The 21,653-nt window shown below is 41.1% G+C and overlaps 1 protein-coding gene across 13 annotated transcripts in view; it reads right to left on the bottom strand.

Annotated features, from left to right (window-relative positions):
• SDCCAG8 (serologically defined colon cancer antigen 8) overlaps positions 1-21,653 on the bottom strand; it is a 246,367-nt gene that overhangs the window by 29,825 nt on the left and 194,889 nt on the right. The window contains exon 17 of one of the 13 annotated variants that reach the window (XM_009196422.4): positions 9,221-12,344. The exons of the other annotated variants lie outside the window; for them this stretch is intronic. Within the exon in view, the coding sequence (XP_009194686.2) occupies positions 12,338-12,344 (7 nt within the window). The 3' untranslated portion in view covers positions 9,221-12,337. Of the gene's footprint in view, positions 1-9,220; positions 12,345-21,653 lie in introns of those variants that run through there. 13 annotated transcript variants of the gene reach the window in all.

Below are 21,653 nucleotides of genomic sequence, written 5' to 3'. Positions count from 1 at the left end.
AGTGATGATGACCAGGATGCTTTAGGGGCAAAAACCCAAAAGGCAGAGCAAAGGGGATTCTGAGGCCCCAGTCCCGTCAGGGGCAGCTGGAGCACTTGTGCCACATCTGGGCAGAAGGCACTGCACACATGGGACAGCCTCATTGGTGCCTTCATCTCAGGCAGGTGAAAGGGGAAGCATCTGATCCTCTTGTAAATCTGTTTAGACCTTGTGTTGGTTAACCAGACATGGTTTTTCATGTGTGTGGAACTATGATCCAGTGAAAAAGCAAAGCAAATATTCTACTGTTGCTATACTTGTTTGTTTTTTGTAACAAAGAAGGGTGGAAAGGGAAGTTACATGTTTTGAGTATGGTGCACGTTATCTGAAGTACCCTTTACTTGCCAAGAAACTCTGAGAGATGGGTATCATTATTCCAATTTAATAGATGAGGAGACTGAGGCTTAGAAGATTTAAAAAAAAAAAAAAAAAAAAGAACACGTTCACAAAGCCCTGTAGCTAGGAAGGGACCACACCGAAAAGGCCATGCCTATCTCCCTACAATACGCTAGGTTCCAGATGCACACATGCACTCGCAGGCAGATACATTACCTCATGAATATGCCCGGGGTCCAATATGCCAATCTGAGCAGATCACTGTGAGCTGGTGAGCAATAAGCTAGTTATCATTAGTATGCAGGCAGGGGCATCAAATTGTAAATTCAGTTTACTTGTAATCCACAATATGAATGAAAATTCATGTAACTAAAATGTAAAAACATGAGGAGTGACTGAAAAAGCATTGAAAATTATAATAAAAATCAGAATTTATCCATTCAAAAAATATGCCCTTCAAATTATTCACCTTGAGGACAGCATGTGTATTTCAACCACACTGCCATTGCCTAGGACTCTGCTGACATGTTCTTTTATTTGGAACTGCCTTCATAGCCAAGGACTTAGTGCTACAAATATTTTTTGTAGGTAGCTACATACACAATTTGTGAGTGAGGATGTATTAAGTGCATTTCATCAAAATCATACATTTTAACAAAAAAAGCAAGCATCGGATGCTATACTACTCAAAAAAATGACAAATCAGCCTAAAATAGATATGAGTCCAATTCAACCATTAATAAAGTCAAGAAACTATTATTAGCAATTCTCAAGGTTATCATTATTGATATGTGGCTATGTAGAAGGATGAATCTGAATTTAAAATAAAACAGATCTGGGTCGAAGTCTGAGCATGATCCTAAGCAAATCCTTGTAAGCCTGTTTCCCCATTTGCCATATAAAATAATACTATGTCTCTCATAAGATTGTTGTGAGAATTGGAGAGTATATAAAGTGACTGGCGCTTAGTAGATCCTCAGTAAATAAACATACAATCATTATTTTCACAGGGTGCTTCAGAGCATATATAAAGTGCTTTTCACATACATTAGCTCAGTCAACTCTGACACCCAGCTCTGTTACGTAGGAAGTATTTCTTCTATCTAATGAATGAGGTCATTGTGATTCAGTAATAAAAATAGCAAAAGCAATAAACAACATGTATTGAGCCCTTTCTATGTGCAGTTACTGTGCTAAATGCTTTTTCAGCCATTTTATTTGTATTAATTAATGTTTTTAGAGACAGGGTCTTCCTCTGTCATGCAGGCTGGAGTGCACTGGCGTGATCACAGCTCACTGCAGCCTCAAACTCCTGGGCTCAAGTGATCCTCCCACCTTGGTCTCCCAAAGCACCGAGTTACAGGTACGAGCCATTGCAGCTGGCCCCAATTTAAAATCTTAACATCAGGCCGGGCATGGTGGCTCATTCCTGTAATCCCAGGACTTTGGGAGGCCGACGCGGGTGGATCACCTGAAGTCAGGAGTCCGAGACCAGCCAGACCAATATGGTGAAACGCCATCTCTACTAAAAATACAAAAATTAGCTGAGCGTGGTGGTGGACGTCTGTAGTTCCAGCTACTTGGGACACTGAGACAGGGGAACTGCTTGAACCCAGGAGGTGGAGGTTGCAGTGAGCCAAAATCACACCACTGCACTTCAGCCTGGGTGACAGAGCTGACTCTGTCTCAAAAAAAAAAAAAAAAAAAATTAACACCAACCCTTTGAAGAAGGTATTATTGATAATATTATGATCCTCATTTTATGGACTGGGAAACTGAGGCTGGAAGATGCTACAATATCTTGCCTAAGTTCACATGGGTAGTAAGTGGTAAAGCTGGAACACGATCCCAGATCTGTCTTCTAAACCTTTTATTGTAGCAATAGCTGGAAAATCCTGTTCTCTTTTGTCCATACAACAATGTTCTTGGGTGGAACTCATCTAAAGCTACTGGGCATTTGACAAGGAAGTTTTGTAGCACAAAAATCCTTTCCTTACTAAATTTCTGTGTATGCTACCAAACTTTACAGAGTTCATGGTTCAATCATCCTATGTATGTTGACACACACTCATACATGTGTATGAATGCTGGGTGCTCCCTACAGCATAGTTAAAAATTAAGGCACTGTTCTTTATAAGATGGCAGGACATGACATGTGTTTCAATGTTTCACACATGAATACACACCAACAAAGCTGTCATTATATATGTGGAATCTGATTTAACATCACTAAAATTGTCAGAAATTTCTTATCAAGAGAATAAGTCTTTCAGTAAAAGTGAACTATCCAGAGAAGGCTTCCAAATCAAAATTATTTGCAAAGGAGGCTTAGAACATTTGAAGGTTCCTGATCAGATGCTGACATGAAGAAATGTAAACCGGTGGAACTCAAATGTGGATTTGTGGCGTACATATGTGCTTAACCAGACAACTCTCTCTGAATGAAGCCACTGGGCTTCTCTTGTGAACTCTCCTCTTGTATCTGATGACAGAAGACAAGGATGCTGGAATCTCAGCTGGGTTGTTCTCTATCATTCTGTTCACTCCCTCACTGGTGTCTCCTTAATCTGACTGGAGCTGGACTGATTGCCATAAGCCAAGTCTCTCTCACTGGTTCTCTCCTCTGGTACCACAGCTTCCACACTCCTGATTTCACTGCTGACTTCAATCCAGTTCAAAGTGGAACATGGAACAGGATTTAAAAAGACAAACAAAAAAATGAAAGCCTTTGCTACCCCTCCAGGGCTTCCAGATTCACCAATCTTTGATCACATAATCAGTCAATGGTCAACAGCAGTGTCCAGGAGGGTCTGCGCACAATAGGTTGTGAATGGAGATGCGTTACTTGGAATTTAGTGCTGTCTGGGCACAAGGCGCCCCACAGGTTTCCAACTTTAAGGGTATAAATCTTGAAGGCATCTAGAAAGGATTCTGGAATGCAGCATGTGGAAGCGGCACTCCTATCCCTCCAGAGTGGAGACCTGCATATTAACTGCTCCACCCAGAGTGAGACCCGGTTCCCCAGTGGCAGACACTGTCAATTATTTGCCTCTCATTAATTTAATAGGCTGGAATAGTCCTGGGTTGTACCGCAAAAACAGAAGTATTGTTATATTCTAACTCTGCTAACAGTACGGGCAGAATGAACTTTCCCTGCCGGACTTGAGCGCCTTCCTTAGTCAGCTTGTCTATACTGAATAGGACCTATGGAATATCACCTCCCAGGCATAATACAGGCTGATTTCCTATTACGGGCTGCTTCCTGTGCTGGACACTTGAAACAATTCACCTAGCTAATGTTTGTTGAGTACTTACTATGTGCCCTGCACTGTTCTTAACATGTCTGTGTAATGACTCATTCAGTCCTTGAGAGAAGACTGTGACACAGGTAACACAACTGTTACAATTTTAGAGAGGAAGAAGTTGACGCCCATGTTAAGGAGCTTGCCCTCAAATCGCATAGCACAGAAATAGTAGAGACGGGACTCGAACTTAAACTGTCTGGGTTCAGAACCTGCACTGTTAACTACTCTTCTCTTCGATGAGTCTCAGAGGCATTAAGTAGGAAAGGGTATGAGGCCCAGCCTACCAGCCATGGGAATCTGCGACATTTAGCCTCTCTGGGCCTGAATTTCTTCAAAGTAAAATTTAATTTTAACAATAATTCTTCTACCTACGTCACAAGGTTGTTAGAAGATCACAGATATCAAATAAATCAAATGTTGCTATATATCAAATGCCAGTTCTCACCATCTTTATCACAGCCTCACAAATTGCCATCCTTTGGGTGTTTACTTGGGCCCCCAAAATGAAAACCAAAGTCCTTTGCTTTGCCAGTTAAATACAGGAGCAAAGACTTGCTCCTACTGCATTGCTACTGCAATGCTTTTACCAGAATGTTCTCAGAAGAATTGAATAGGTAATGAAATTAGCCAACCCCACTAAGAGAGAGAGTGATAGTCGGCCCTAGAACAGGCTATGGAAAAATGAGGGGTATCTTGTCTTCAGAAAGCCCTGAGGTCATGCTAGTCATCTGCCTGTGGTACACCAGGATATTACAATAATACCACGACAATAGACTGAACACAGTTAACATGATGAAAAGGCAGATGAGATTAAACATAAAAAAGAAATGCTGCCTTTCTGTTAGAGACAGAAAAAACTGTTAATACCAATGAACAGCTGTTTGGGAAGAAAACATTATTTCCAAAACCCAGACAAAGCTCTATTTATTACATTTCAGAGACACTGAAATTATAGTGTCTGAAAAATGATCCTATCGTGGGTATGTGTGACACCTAAATTATCGGAAAATCTGAAAGGTGAAGCTGAAACAGAGGCTGTGTGAAAGACTAACATACAGAAAGTTCTTTTTCTCAAAGGATGAGGTGAATAAATCCTTTGCATGGGATAACTGAATGAGTACTAAGTTTCAGGACTAAACTTTTTGAATATCCAATAGAAGAGTCCATTCAAAATTGATTTAAAGATGTTAATGTATGCTCTTCCAAAATTCTAACAGCAAAATTCACGACTCCCATTGGCCTGTTGCTATTCCTGGGTTCACACTGGTTCTCCTGGCACGCTACTGCCTCCAGCTCCAGGCCTGTCTCAGATGCTCCACAGAAGGCCTGGTCAGCTCTCTCTGCTCACGGTGCCAGGCCAGGCCTGTCATGGGAGGCGTTGGGCATGGCAGCCACTGAGGCAGGCCTGGGCATGAATTTGTTCCCACCAGCCCTGACCCTCCCAAAAGAGACCATGACTCACCCGTGCCTTTCCCAGGGACTAGCATGTACCCAGCCATCTCTAGGCATTTCTAGAGAATAAACTGTCACACTTTAGTAAAAAAAAATCTGGCTAAGGAAAAAGAAAGGAAACTGTATTTAGTCAGCCCTAGGGAAAGTGAAAGAATGATCAAATGATCAGTCACACTGGGAGTCACTGTTACAGCCCCCTAGAGGAGGAATGTGGTATCTCTGTCCAGTCAATTCAATGCAAATGCAGACATTAGAATGGAAAAACAACACCTGGAAGAAGACTCAAGTCTATAATCAGCTGTGACAGGTACTGGAGCTTTCAATCTAGGTGTCCTCAGCATGGGGCGACCAGGACCTGAATGCAGTGGGTCATCCAGCAGGAGTCTCGCTCACCCCATGCAAGCACACTTGCCTGCCTGCCTTTTCCCTTCATCAACTTCTTGTTTATTGTTCTACCTTACTTCCCACACACCTCACAGGGTGTTGCGCAGCTCAGTTCGTTTGCGAAGGCTTGAGATTTTTCTGATGAAAGGTGTTATGGTGTTATGTAAATACACAGTATTATTTTGTCTTTATTCCAGCAATACTGGTTTGAAATAGTTCAATGTGTGTAAATATGTGTAATAATGTGTACTAATTTGATTTTTTTTAGCAATTCCTTGGCATCCCAGTTAACTAAGTGGCAGCAACCTTACTTGCCTGATGAAATATTAAGTATAGTTTCAGAAAACTATTCATTGGTCTTTGTCCCTTTCAAATCAAATGCTAACTATATTAGTCTTCTGAGCACTTGTAATAATCTGCTTGAATATCAGACAGAATTACCAAGTTGTGACCTCCCATGTAAAACAGAGGTATATGCAAAGGTTAAGGTTCATAACATAGCAACTAGCCCACCCTAGAGGATGGGAACAGATGTATAAGCTCCCCCAAAACAATTCATGTAACTGGAAAACCTAAGTGTACAACATTCAGAAAAAGTGCCATCAATGCCACTACATGCTTCCAACTGTAATTTACAAAAATAAATATCACTTTTAGGATCAGGTGTCAAACAGGGCCATGTTAATTTTGATAGCCACTTCTGTTCCTCTCTAGGAACACTATTTCATCCAACCATGTTAACAATTTTGGGTCAAGAGGACATGAGCACAACAACCCAACTTTCTACACAAGGCTCTGAATGAGGGGCTATTTTCAGCCTTCTCTCTAGCCAGTGGCACCTACCCCTGCTGGCTCTCACAGGAACACCGAGAGTTCACATCCACCCCTTGGATAGGTACTGCCAAGAGATTTCATTATTTAAACGGTCTATGTGGCCATGTGCCCTACTGGCAGAACGGTCTCATTACCCTCCCTATCAAAGATGTCGGAGTACCACCTATGCAAACAGAGTCAAAGGCACAGGCTCTGGACTTGTCACAAAGACGGGGCGAAGATGTCAGTGGATTACTGAAAAACTCAAAAAACTAACCATATGGTGAATTTAATGAGTAATATTACCATGGATAACATTTTTGTCACATATATTATTTTTTCCCTCCCAAGATAAAAATCTGGCTTTAGACCCATACTGTGAGTGGATTGTGCTACATTAGGCATTATAGGAAGTGGCTCCGTCAGGTTGGTCTTGGGGCTGGACAGACACAGGAGCAGCCCCGGCTGGCTGGCTGGGCAGTCAGGAGGTCCAGCAAGGCACAGAATCATGCCCTCATATTGGGGATGTCAGGGCTGTCAGCCAGAAGTCATGTGCTGCTTCTCATTTTGGGTCTTAAGTCTAAAATCGTTTTCTAAAGTGTGCAATCCAAAAAAATATCGGAAGAGAAAGGGCCTTAATCTCCTCTGCATACACTGCCTCTCCCTAGCCATCAAGTGTCGCCACTCTACAGAGGCCCTCTTGGTCTCCTCATGCTTACCTGTTCCTTCTTCTGTACCCTACACACGGCTCTTACCACAGTGCACTATGACTGTCTGCCTCCTGCACTAAAACGTTAGCTCCTTGAGAGTCAGGACTGAATCCTGCTGGTACCCATAGCATCCGGCACAGGGTCCAACACATGCGGCTGTTGAATGAAAGAATGTATTTTTAAGAACAGCATCAGTGGACTTGACTGCGTTTTGAAAGCTCCTGTTGGCCCTGGATCAGATGTCCTCACAGGGTAAGGGGAAAGACTTATTTATCTTTTAAAATAAACAGCTTTCAAAGAACCGCTGACAAAACCATTTCCACCTTTGGTCGAAGCAGAAAGTTGGTTGCATGTGTGGCAGTCATATACTTTTTTTTATCTTCCCAAGAGCCTAGGGGTTTTTTTGTTCTTTGCCAAAAGAAAACTAGATGAGAGAAGGCAAATGCCTTGGTGCAGAAAAGGCCTTGGGGACCTTCTAGGTAAACAATTTCGCGGGCAGCAGCTGGAGACCCGACAGCACTGTGATTTTGCTAAAGCTGTTGAAGCGCAAGGCACACATAGATGCCGGTGTCTTCTGGCTGTACCAAAGGTAGGAATTTTAAGATGATGTGAAAAAAATATATAATGTAAATTTGTTCTACTATTCATGCATTCATTTTTGCTCAGCAAATATTTTCTGAGCACCTACAATGTCTTCTTTACTGGGCGCTGGGATACAGTGGAGAACAAGACAGCCAAGACTGCACTCCGAGGAGGTTGCATAGTCGTTAGCAAGATGACATTTGTGAAAAAGATGTGTGTATGACAGTGTTAGGAGCGAAACCTCACTGGTTACTGTCCCTACCTTCATAGCCACACAGCCCCTTACCTAAAAAGATATTGCTTTCTGTCATGTCTTTATATGCACGAGATGACTTTTGCTATCATTTGTTTATGAAGGGTTATTTTTAGAGGCAGGGATGATAGGGACAAGAACACTGGAGCTCACCACTCCACAGGTTCCTCCTCTTCTAGGTCATGCATCCCAGTTCCTGCAGCTGGGTGAGCCAGGTGACTGAGTTCTGGCAAATGGGGAAGGGCAGAAAGTAGTGGGCCCAAGCCTTGGCCTGGCCTCCACACCTTTCCTGCAGCCCCCTTCATTCCCTCTGTGCTACACTGATGCAGGGTTGAGAAGTGGTGGAGAGAGGGTAAGATAAAGTGAAATCTTAGAGTAAAGAACCAGTGGGATAAGATCTCATCCCAAAGATGCTGTGTTTCACTTACCTGAAGTCCAAGTACCTCTTACGAGCTCTGACCACAGCGGCTACCAAAATATATTAGGTATTAGCCCTTCCCCTCAAAGAGGTCATGACCCTTTTGGGCTTGGAAAAGACCTTTGCACATGGGAAAAAGCAGTAAATATGTGTGTGAGGGCTGTGGGCCAGGTGAATCTTCTTAGAATTCAGAAGAGGAATTCATTCAAGAAAGCATCTCCCTCGACTCTAAAGCATTGTATAGTATTGAGTTTTAAAAATGTACCATGGTACATTTAGATGCACCAATTGTCCAGAAATAAGGAATGGGATGAAAATGAAACAGACTGCCTCAGTGGTAACAAAGGTTCCAGTGAAATAAATGTCGGAACTCAGCAGAATGGTCATGTAGCTCAGCTCCGTCTGGCTGTGCCAAGAAAGAGAAAACATCTCTCATCAGTGCACATTGTTTGAAGACGAAGAAAATGGACTTCTGAAGCCTCTTAAAGACTCTGAAAGTCATGCCACAGACACAGTGAAAGGAACTGGTAACTCCTCAAAACCATGCTGCAGGATTAAAGCAAAGACTTCAGATGCTAACTCTCCCCAAACAGAATTCACGGGGACCTCGAGGTCAGTGACACCTTTCAGAGCACAGACTGGAGTAGTCAGAGTGACCCAATGTACTCTCCCTCTGATCAACCTTATATTTGACTGCATTTTAGTAAATTATCCATGTAGTTGTATTTTGACAGCTCTCTTTACAGCAGTAAAACAAAATGTGTGCATCGCAAATGGCAAAGATTCAAATTTCAGCTATGTTTATCCAAAATAGCACTGAACTGCTTCTGTACTTATGCTATACTGCCTACAGCTTTACGGAAGGGAAGACAGATGGGATGAATTTAGCAGGGAAACAGCTGTGGCTTGAAGAAGAGACAAGCAAAAGTTTTGCTATCAGGCTTCATTATGTATCAAGGTACCAGTAAAATGTGTATCCGTAAGGCAGCCAAAAAAGTGTTTTTCATTTGACTAGTGATAATTACCTTTTCTCAACAGCTGACAATGTTCTAAGTAGCATTAAATAGGTATAATAATTAAGCAATAAGATACAAGCGTCAGTGCCTCTCTGGGAATTGTGGTTTTCTTCAGGTGTGCTGGGAGGCACAGGCTAAGAGGCCACAGACTTCCATCACCTGAGAAGCCGAACAGGCCTAACACGCTGCCGTCACAGGCGCAACAAATAGAAAAACGAGAAAAAGCTACACAGGGGAGAGGGAAGCTGGGGACTTACTGGTGTGACCACAACATTACTGAAATAGACTTAAGCCAATGCGCATCTCCAGTATTTCCATCTCTTTCTTAATAATAAACATGCTTCGGTCACACTTTGTTCTCGTCACCTAGGGCTGCTCTACCTATAGCTCGTGAAAATGGAAAATTGGGCTTTTTGTCCTCTGAATCATCTTTATCCATTTTTAAATGTCCAGTCAGATGTTCTTCAAGATGGACCTGCTTCAACTCTCTGCGAACAGGAAATGTCCAGTTTTGACATGGATGGCGTGGTGATCAGTCACGTTGTGAGTTGGGTGGCCTGTGCATGACTGTTCCCTGCTGGCACCAATTCCATTCCCACGGGTCACCTCAGGGAAGGCTGACCAACATGCCACCGGAATCCTCCCATAGATCTTCCTAGAGAAAGTAGTGCTCGCTACACACACTTTGTGTTTAAAATAAGAAATCATCCATTTTGTGAGAAAAAATCATGCCTCTTTATCTCAATAGAGGCTTCTTATTGGGTGACCAAAAAATAAAACAATGTATGAGAATTATTAACACCTGATAAATTGCTCTAATACATAGATTCTTTACAAATCTAATGTATGTCACACTGATGAATAACATCATGTTCTACTCAGATCAATAACATTAATACTGCCATGGTAACAGAAGGGAGAAAGGCAGAGAAAGCCTTAAAAAAGAAGAAACAAAATAAGACCTATATGCAATAATCCCTTGAGTGACAGTGACATTTGGTAGTACAAATTTTCCTAAACAGCTTGGAATTACCACATCACCATTTATTACCACTGAGTGGTAATAAAAAAAAAAGCATTAGCATACTCAGAAGCATGTGCAAACTGATGAGAAACTTACTAGCTTCTTGAGGCCTGGGCAGGAGGATCATTTAAGGCCAGGAGTTTAAGACCAGACTGGGCAATGTAGTGAGACCTCATCGCCCGAAAAAATAAAAATATTTTTCGGTGTTGAGGGTGTTGGTACACCTGTAGTCCCAGCTATTCAGGAGGTTGAAGTGGGAGGATCACTTCAGCACAGGAGTTAAGGCTGCCATGAGCTCTGATTGTGCCACTGTGTTCCAAGCTGGGCAACAGAGTAAGACCCTGTCTCTTAAAAAACAAAAACTTTTTAGCTTTCTAAATATTTTAGTATCACCTTCCATTCCCACTCATTCAAAAGGTTGTGTTTTCTTTCATTTTAGGTACAATTTTTCTACCCCCCACCCCCAAGCCTCTCTGTAATATGCCTCCATTCTTCAGTGACTTGTTTCTGGTAGCACGTGCTGAACCTCCGGCCTCCTCCATCTTATTGCATCTTGAAAAGCCCCATGTTAGCCACTGATTTGCCAGGTCCAACAGGACCATCTTCTCTTTAGAGGCAGAAAGATACTATGGTCTTTCAGTGACAGCACAAGCTTTCGAGTCAGGCAAACCTATTTAAATTCTAGCTTTCCCTCCTCAGGCCTGTGCAGCTGTGGCCACACTTCCTCCCTCTGAGCCTCCACCTCCCCAGTCATAAATTGAAGAAACCTTGAAAGACGACTGTAAAGTACAGTAACGTCTGAGTGAACTGTCAATAACTAGGGACTACTTTTTCCATTACGGGAAGGAAAGGCTCTACCAAATTGTCCTTTCTGTCACTCTTCTATTTCAAATTATTGCTCCTCTTCTTTTTCTTCTCACTGTCCATAATCTGCCTCAAATTTAAGGTAACATAAACACATTTGAAACTGGTAATATTTTACTATCTCCACCACATTTTTCTCTATCTATCAGAACACAAGAATTTCATACATAGAGGAGATTCATGCAATAGCTTAAGGCACGTATCCTGGGACTCAATTCAGAAACTGATCAGATGTCCTTTGTAGGAAAACAGTGGCAGTTTAGTGGCAGGAATGCCATTTAGAGATCACAGAGAATGGGAATATAAAACAATGCCACATCTGATTGGAATCACAGGAAGAGCTTCTAAAAATTTTTACTATTATGGGAGCTAAAGTATTGCTAAGATTCTTCAAATCAGCATCCCTTCTTCCCAGAATGGGCAGCAACACTGCCCAGGTTCAAGTTCGGCATCTATCACATAGTAGCTGTGTGACCTTCAGCCAGTTACTTAACCTCACTGTGCCTCAATTTCCTCATTGCTAAAATGGGGATATTGCTAGTACTCTCTTCACGTGGTGGTTATGAAAATTCAGTGGGTTTAAAAGGTAAGTGCTTAGAAGAGGAGCTGGTATACAGCAAGCACCCTCTAAGCTGCTGCTACAACAGTGATAAGAATTACAATGATGATTATTATACAGTTGTTACATCTTACATAATTATATATTATATAATAACAATTATTGCAAGCGGTGTCAGGAAATTTTTACATGGTAGCAAGAAGTTTAACACAACATTCAGTGCTGTCAAACTGTGGAAATTAGGGAATCAAGGAAAGGGCCAGAACCAAGAATTCTTGCAACACAAAAGCAGAGGCCAGGATCCCTGGCCAGGGAGGCTAAAGGATGGTTGAGCTTCTTACAGCAAAGACCTTAAGATTGTGTGTGCTGAATAGTCAGATGTCTTCACGAGAACACTTCTAAAATTAGTAACTCACTCTGACCCACACAGAAGTCAAGAGGAGGACAGAACATAACTGTATCTTGTGTCTTCTTCATTTTGGGATGGGTCCTGAAGGTTTCGGCAGGACCTCTCTCCATACCAGGACACCTGACAATTATATTTCTGACAGAGAGTGATGCCTTGCATATTATAGCCAAATTTTAAAATCTGTTTAGAAAAGAGAAGAAAACGCATATTAACAGACTAGCAGCAATGCTGTCTTACAGTGTAAGTCAATAAAATCCCTGTCTCCTGGTTTCCTCATATTGTAAATGGTAATAACCACCCTTGATAACCACTTAACAGAGGGATTGGAGAGTGGCAGCTAAAATCTGCAAAGTACGCTTGAGGTTGCAATTATGTAAACATAGAAATGATCTCTCTTTTAAGAATCAATTTTGAGCGACTTAAATCAATGTGTTAAGGACAAAAGCTTCATAAAATGCATGAAAAATTGGACTTAGATACCATACTTTGAAATCAACCATCAGCATCACAAATGTCACGTATGCACAGACTGTTACCAGCAGAGAAGTTCAGAAGTAAATACACAGCATTTGAAAACCTAATCCTCAATGCGTGATGCTAGTCAATAATGGGAAGCCACTGCAAATACGGAAACTGACAGGCCAAGCAAAGCAAATATATTTTTACTTAAAAGGTGAATTCTTTCTGTATATTTTCTACAGGACTCCTATAAGTCATTTAAAACATTCAGTTCTGAATGGCCACTTTAAACAGAAAGAATGATGCTTTGGATCTAAAACCAATGATGAAACAATGCGGACATTTACATGAATTATTTTTGGTTTTGTGATAATTTTCATTGTCGATATGACACTGAGAATGAAACTTCTTTTATGGCTTCAGGATCAACAGAATAGACACATGCTATTCTGAATATGAATATTTATAAGATTTTTCCTTAAAGAAAAAAATAGGAAATAATCAATAAATTAATTCTTTACAAAATAAGGTGCACTCAACCAAAAGAGAATGGAAGATCTGTTGAGTCGTCACAAAGCATTAATGTTTCTAGCATGCGTGATAAATACCTACGATCTTCCGCCCATTTTCCTTTTTGGAAGTTTATCACTGTATATTCTGTGACAATCTGCTCCCCTAGAATTTGGAATTTGAATAAAACAGATTTGGTTGCTTTTTCCTCAGATGAATGCACAAAGACCCTTAAAAAACAAATGTTCTTTAAAGTGTGATGCCTGTATTTAACATTTATTAAAGATATAGCATCCACCAAAAGATTTTCAAGCTGAACTCTAGGTATTCCACCCCAATTCTACAATAGAAAGTTAAGTATGATCAGATTACAAGGTCCAGGAAAAGCACAATAAGAATGAAGAGATAAAGATGGAAGATTGCCTCATAAATAAAATATAAAATAATCCCCAACCCCTTTACCAAAACCAAGTAAATTGCCCTCCCTCTACCCCCTTTTTAAATGCTGGGAATGACCCACTTTAACCTAGGCATATTGGCATAAAAATAAAAGCAAGAAAATCTAGCTTTCTTGATGTATTTACATGAAAATAAACACATAGGCATAGCTAATAGCTCACTCTAACTTTAGTTACTCTCTAAGCAGAGCCTCCCGTACAGGTTTACTATTACATTCAGAGACATGCATTTTTTAAAAATACTATTTACTCTGCCACTTCATCTCCAAATTTGTCATCTGACTATATTTGTGCAGCTTCATTAAACTAATCCCCAGAAGGGTCCCACGTCATTTAGCTTTTGACAACCTGAACAGCTCAGTGGCCCTGGGTCATCTGCATGACCCAAGCCAGCCACAGAATTAATAAGAGAATTTCCCTGCCAACCAGGGCAGGATCAAGGATGAGAGCAGAACCCGATGACTCTTCTCAGGCCTAATTATGTCAGGCTTCCCTGTTCAGTAAACCAAAACAGGGAGAGAAAACTGAGAAGAAAGGCTTTCCACCAAGATAAATTCTGCATGCTCCTGGTTCATTCGATGAATAAGGAGTTGGAAGATCCAGAAAACTAGGATGATGGAGACGGAACTGACTGGGTCCATGCTCCAAGCTCCCACAGCCTGTAGACCAGCGATCAGCCCACACCAACAGTCCTTGCTCCTGGAACACGCATCCCTCCGATCCAGAGGCCGTCCTGACCCACTTGTTTGCTTCCTTAGGGGCCACAACAATGCCCAACCAAATATTTGGATAAATGAGAAACTAATTTGTTGAATAACATTATCAAATATACTTTGCACTTACACAGGGTTCTAATAAACTAAATCACATTTATATGCATTACAAGGGGAACTTACTACAATGAATTATGTTGCTAAGTGAAGAATGACTACTTAACTAATCTATTTTGTAAATATGTATGTTGGGTTTGGTAAAAGTGAGATATATTGACAACAGTTTGGCTTTCTATCAAGCTGAATTTGGAGTAAGATATTTTGAATTAGGGTCATTTATTAAATTTCAGAGCCTCTAGTCTCTCAGCATGATCAAGAGTGATCAAGATAGATGGAAGTAGGCCAGGCGCGGTGGCTCTCGCCTGTAATCCCTGCACGTTGGGAGGCCAAGGCAGGCGGATCACTTGAGGTCAAGAGTTCGAGACCAGCCTGGCCAACATGGTGAAACCCAACTCTATTAAAAAAACAAAAATTAGCTGGGCGTGGTAGCCGACACCTGTAATCCCAGCTACTTGGGAGGCTGAGGCAGGAGAATTCCTCCAACCCAGGAGGCAGAGATTGCAGTGAGCTGACATAGCACCACTGCACCCTAGCCTGGGCAACACAGATTCCATCTCAAAAAATACAAATGCAAATAAAGATAGATGGAAGTAAAGCAATTAATGTTGAGCAACTGGCCTACTTTTTTCATGTTAGGGCAAAATAAAACTTCAAAATTCCCTAGAAATTTTTTGTTAAAGATTTCAAAAGTTTTCATTTCTTCATTCTGAAATAGATTTCCTCCTTTCAAAATTACACTTTTCTTTTAAAATGTGCCCTAGATTTTCCTTGTCTTGTGAATTACGGCATTTTAATCCTAAGTAGTGTATATAGTTTCAAAATTAATAGTGATTTTGGTTGTTGAAAACAAATGAACAGTTAGAAAATTATGTGATGGTGGATTCTATTCATTTTGTCAAGCAGTTTATTTCCACCGTATCTGGGAAGTTTTCTCTGATTACCCCAGACACCTACCACAGTGGATGGCACATTTGTTACGCTGACTGAAATCCTGAGCAGGTGAATGGCCCACTCTTGCAAAATGCTATGCTGCTCACTAAACAAGATAACAGGGACAAACAGAAGATAGTACAGAGCACGGGCTTTAGATATCTCAGTTGTTGAATAATTTAACTTCTCCAACTCTCCTTTAGCTCCTTTGGAGAACACGATAATTATTATTATTATTAACAACAATATGTGAGATAACATATTCTTAGCTGCAGCCAAATTCCTATTAGCCACTCAAAAACTGTGACCTCTTCCCTTACTCGTACTTGTTCCAACATGCCCAATCGGGTACAGTGATGTAGACTGTGGTGTGCTGGGGCTGTAGGGTAAGGAAAGAAGTGCGTTCAGGGTAGATGCATTACCTCCCACACTTCCAAGATAACCAAACGTGAGTGAACCAGGCCTCTCTGACCAGCTGACTGGGTGTGAGTCCCGGGAATAGGAAACTCTGATTTTAGTCCTATGGAAATCAGTTCCCAGATGCTCTGCTTGGCCTCTGTGTCTCAGTTTCATAGTTTCAAAGGAAGACAATACTAATAATTCATCTTGCACAGTATATATGAAAAGAAGTATCTATTTCATGTTTTAAAGGTCATTGAATATATAACAGCTAGATAGTTAAAGCAAAATACCATATTCATCAGTGAAATAGAAAAGTTTAGCAGCATTCATCTGTTCTCATTTTAAATTTACCACAGTATGTAAATTAGAGGATTTAAAAAAGCATCAGGCAAAAATCTGAGCTAGGTGCGAATGAAAAGCACAATCAGAAGCAAATTTGTGACTGCTTGAAGTTAAGAGTTTGCCAAATGGGATGGTACTTAGATTTTACTACTAATCTGAGTTTATGTAAAGCCAACAGAAAGATCCCAATGATTGTTATATACCCAGAGTAGGAATTTGCTGCTAAACTGCTGGAGAATATCGGTCTCAGGTTGGCTTTTGTAAACATCTTATTTTATGTGCTGAAATTATCACAGGAATACTACACACTGAGCTGAACTTTAAACACTCAGTCCCAGTATTATATACACAGTCTGAAGAAAATAAACCAAATAAAATTTGGATTAGTGGCTGAATTACCTGATTTTAAAAATATTTTGCTGCAGTTGAGAGAAACTATTTAGCCAGAAACAGCAGTTATTCTATCAACTTAACATTTCAAGATAACGATTGATGGCAAAATGAGATAACCTGATCATTCGTAACGGGATTTTCTTACATCCAGAACATTCACACTGTATCAGAAATGTACAGAGGCGGGTTTGTGATTCACACTCTTGTAGAGCTCAGTGGGCCAATATGTTACATTGAGACATCAGCCTACTATTTAAACAGCACCCTGTCTGGTTTCTATGGAACAAACTACCTTCAAAAACAAAATGAACCATACTAAATGAAGCCAAGGGAAAGTCAAGCTCAGGAGTGCTGCCATAGTCTCGACTCCGAGTCAGGAGACCTGGACTTTTATGTTGCACTGACTCTGCAGTCTTGGGTTGGGGCCTCAAGCCCACCAAGAAGAGGGTAATTTACAAGTGACTGCAGAGTACAGCTGGTGGGACAGGGAGACAGATGCCCACCTGAGTGCCAATCGAAACCTGCTCCAAATTTTGCGATCCCCAGTCTGAATTCCCAGAGTCCTAGAATACTTTTGATTACTTCATGCACCCTCAAATAACATCATGATATCTCATCAACTCCGGAAAAGGAGAGTCATAAGATCAATGTATTTTCTACCTCATAATGCCTAGTCATTCAGAACACTACACTTTGTGAGTGCCTACTATGTTCCAGTCACTGTACTGGGCAGCAGGAAACCAGTGATAAGCAGGACAGATGAAGTCCTTGCCTCGTGGCACTCACAGTACAAAGAAGGAAAACAACAGAGTGAGGGGAGTCACTTAGTTCCTCAATGTTTTGAGAGGCTGCTAAAGGATCAGACCTAGAACCTTGCCCAGCACAACAGAAGCCCTCACGGAATAATTGGATCTGCTTCTCAGAAAAGAAATGAGTAAACATTAAGTTTTATATACATTTTCTGAAGGTTCACAGCTCATCTATGCATTTCAGTATAAGAATCTTGTTGCAGGCTGGGCACGGTGGTTCACACCTGTAATCCCAGTACTTTGGGAGGGTGAGGCAGGAGGATCACTTGAGTCTAGGAGTTCAAAACCAACCTGGGCAACACAGTAGGACCCCATTTCTAAAAAAAAAAAAAATTATATATATATATATATATATATATATAGAGAGAGAGAGAGAGAGAGAGAGCGAGCCAGGTGTGATAGTGCACACTTACAGTGTCAGCTACTCAAAAAGCTAAGGGAGAAGGATCCCTAGAGGCCAGGAGTTTGAGGCTGCAGTAAGCTGTGATTCACCACTGCACTCCAGCTTGGGTAACAGAGCCAGCTACTGTCTCAAAAAAAAAAAAAGATCATCTCAGGGGTGGGGAGAAGTCAAAAAGGCACGATGGAGAGAGAGAGAGAGGAGTCTAACTCTGTTTGCAAGGGTTACTAGGGGAGGTAGTGAAAAGGGGAAGATGAAAAACCTCAACTGAGCCTGTTACTGTTTGCATTTCCTTTTACAAAGTAACACATGCTTAGTGCAGAAAACTTAGAAATGGTCAGAAAGTGCAGTGGAAGAAGGCACACCAGTAATCCCAGAGAGCACGCCTGTATTCCTTTCCGGTGTGTGGCCTCTTGTCTCTATGTGTGTGCACACATGGAAATGCATGAGCATGCACACGCAGGTGTAACAAGAAGTAACAAGAGGGACACAATTTTATTCAGAAGCTGTGTGGTTGCTAAAGGGCCTTTGATGGAAGGGTTTTTTAACTATGGGTCATGACCCTTTAGTGGGTCACAAAATTACTTTAGCAGGCCACAGTCAACTTTTTATTTTACTTTTTGAGACAAAGTCTGGCTCTATTGTCCAGGCTGGAGTGCAGTGGCAGTGATCTCGGCTCACTGCAACCTCTGCCTCCTGGGCTCAAACAATCCTCCCACCTCAGCCTCCTGAGCAGCTGGGATTACAGGCATGCACCACCAAGCTGGCTGATTTTTGTATTTCTTTTTTTGTAGAGACGGGGTTTCTCTATGTTGTCTAGGCTGATCTTGAACTTGTGAGATCAAGTGAGCCACCCAACTTGGTCTCCCAAAGTGCTGCGATTACAGGCGTGAGCCATTGGGCCTGGCTTAAATTTCCTTTAGTATATATATGTAAGTGTCCGTATGCATGTGTGTACAATGTGTGCTTACTCAAGATGCAGGCTACTCTGAATATGTACATTTAAGGCAAGAGTTGTGGCAGAACTGGATGGTTCTGCATAATAGAAGGGGGTGAGGAATGTCTGGCTCCTAGAAATATGAGAAGGCAAAGAATTAGAAAGTTATAGGGTTAAGGAAACTGGGAGATAGGGAAAAAAAAGTTCCAAGTTGGGAATGCAACCAGGAAAGGACTATGGAGGGGAGAACTAAGTATTAAGGGAGATTGTTACGTTGTTTCTAAGGGAGGTATAGCATGAATGTTTTCCATCTTCTTATAATATCTTCAGTGAAATCTACGCTGATCAGCAGTACACGTGTGCCTATGAAATCTTTTGGGAAACTCAAGGAGATGCTGAGTTCTAGGTACAAACTGACATGGGGCAAAATTTGAGTCTACATGTGTGAGATACACAAGCTAGAGTATGAAGAAGATGTTACATTTGGGGTACATATCCATCTAGAGATCTATAACTATATACCTTCTGTGTGTGCAAAAGATGAAATAAAGTATACTACTTTTATCCTATTTCCCCTTAGGGGATATATTTTGAACATTTTGTCATATCAATAAACGCTTTTTTTTCAACAAGTCATTTCAGCAGCATTTTAGAATTAAATGCTATATTAATCCTAATGCCTGTAATCCCAGCGTTTTGGGAGGCCAAGGCGGAAGGATCACCTGAGGTCAGGGGTTCGAGACCAGCCTGACCAACATGGTGAAACCCCGTCTCTACTAAAAATACAAATATTCGCCAGGTGTGGTGACACACACCTATAATCCCAGCTACTCGGGAGGCTGAGGCAGGAGAATCGCTTGAACCCGAGAGGCAGAGGTTGCAGTGAGCCAAGATCACACCACTGTACTCCTAGCCTGGGCAACAGAGCAAGACTCTGTCTCAAAACAAACAAACAAGCAAAAAAACAGGTTATATAACAAAACAAACGAACAAAAACAAACAGGTCATACATACCCTATGCTGTCCACACATATCTCTGCTAAAACAGGGGCTAGCAAGGCTAGAATACCTGCTTTCCCACCAGACGAGAATCCCTGGAAGTCAGTGACTGATTTATCTTCCATTATCTCCAAGGTCTGCAGAATTCCTATCATGTAATAGGTATTCAATCACTTTTGTATTTTTCGCTGGTTTTCTGTTTCAAAAGAACCAAACTATACAGTAGCTTAAAGGAGTTGCAAAATAGCTAATGAAGCCAGGGGAGTTCAAACCCTAATGGCGTGCTGGAAAGGACTGAGGACACATATGGAATCAGCCTATATTAATCCTAACCACTATCTAAGAACTTTTAAATGAAAACAATGTCTGTTCCTACAGAATCATTCATTAATTCAATACAGTTTCATATACTGGGACTTCAGAGATTGATAACACATGGTTCACACTGACGACCTCACAATCTAATGAGAGGACACTGAATGCCGTGAATACAGTGCTCTAAGAGCTAGAAAACAGAGACATTTACCATGGGAAAAGGACTGACTGACTGCCTAGAATCAGGGAGTGTTGGCCTCTAGAGAAAGCTCATGTTTTTAACCCTGCCCCTACCCAACCTCAAAAATCCCACCCTGAAAGAACAGTTCTGGTGAGAAATTTGGCAATCAGATCCAAACACATTTTCAAGCTCTTCCTCGGAGCCATTTATTGAAGTGGAGAAGACAGAATCCCAAGATGGGAGTGTGGACTTAAGGGGAAAGGGCCAAGGGACTGTCTGAATTGCCACATTTGCAGTCACTGAGGCCTCCCTACTCTAGGCAAAAAGCCAAAAGGAGTCCAGGACTCCATGGTCCAGTCCGGCGTAACAGGAGGTAACCCTGCTAGTGAATACAGTGGCATAATTCAAAATGAGAACTAGGAAATGCAACACTAACACTCTGTGTTAAGGGCCATGTGGAAAAACTGGGGCACTTCCAGACATCGGTCACAAAAATAATGATTTTAAAGTGGAAGAGATACAGAAGTTAAGTATATTTGGTTTGAACAAGAAATGATAATGTGTTTCCAAGGATCCTCTTCCAAGGGCTGTTCTGCCTGGCTATGTGAAAGAAGAAACGTGTTTCCCAGCCTCAAGTCTATGCTATCTCCTTCATCTATGATACAGAAATCACTAGCAATATGTAAAAAGCCAAATTTAGCTGATTTTTTAAAAACAAAACTGTCACAAATTTTGCAACTTACCAATTATTCTTTAATGTATCAGCCGCTGTGGAAATCAAAAGCTTGGAAAATATGTAATTCATTCCAAATGGCTATCATAAAATTTGTAAAGTCAGAGTCATTTATGTAACTGCTAACAACCTTAGCAAGTCGCTCCATTAAACATGACCTACAAACCTTGAAAAACAAGGATCAACTAATAACACAACGAGCTGTTAAATAGCCTAACTAGAGCAAGGGAGCCATTCCTGTTCTAATGAGATCAAAGCATAGTTAATAGTGTGATTAATACTTATTGAGTGTCCACTGGATGTGCATCATTATACAATAAAACTATAGATTTTTATTACTTAATAATAGTAATTAGACACACATATATTGAGTAGGTTTTCCAAACGTGAAGATATACATGAGAGGTTATAAAATATTTTTTAAATGTTACACATACACATCAAGTTCTGCTTTTGTCTCATTTTTATCCTTCTACAATTTTAGGAGATAAAAAGGATGATATAAATATGATGATTTTAGAAAAGAAGATAAAAAGGACTATAAATTCATTTAGTAAATGCCTTCTAAGGGCCAGGATCTGAATTACAGGCAAGAAATACAAAGATGACCAGAGTATGGTTCCTGTCCTTAAGGAGTTCACAGTCTAAACAAGTCGGACAGTCAAAGAATAATTACCACGTCCTGTACGTTTGAGCAAACTGCTGTCTGAATGAAGTACTGAGTAACACAGGGAGTGGCGTTCAGGAAGGCTGTACTGGAGGTGACGGCTGACCTGGTCTTGGGCAAT

The sequence above is a fragment of the Papio anubis genome, chromosome 1 (assembly GCF_008728515.1).
Source record: "Papio anubis isolate 15944 chromosome 1, Panubis1.0, whole genome shotgun sequence".
In the NCBI taxonomy this organism is placed as follows: domain Eukaryota; kingdom Metazoa; phylum Chordata; class Mammalia; order Primates; family Cercopithecidae; genus Papio; species Papio anubis.
The sequence above is the reverse complement of the archived record's forward strand: the minus strand, read 5'-3'. Positions and strand labels throughout refer to the sequence as shown.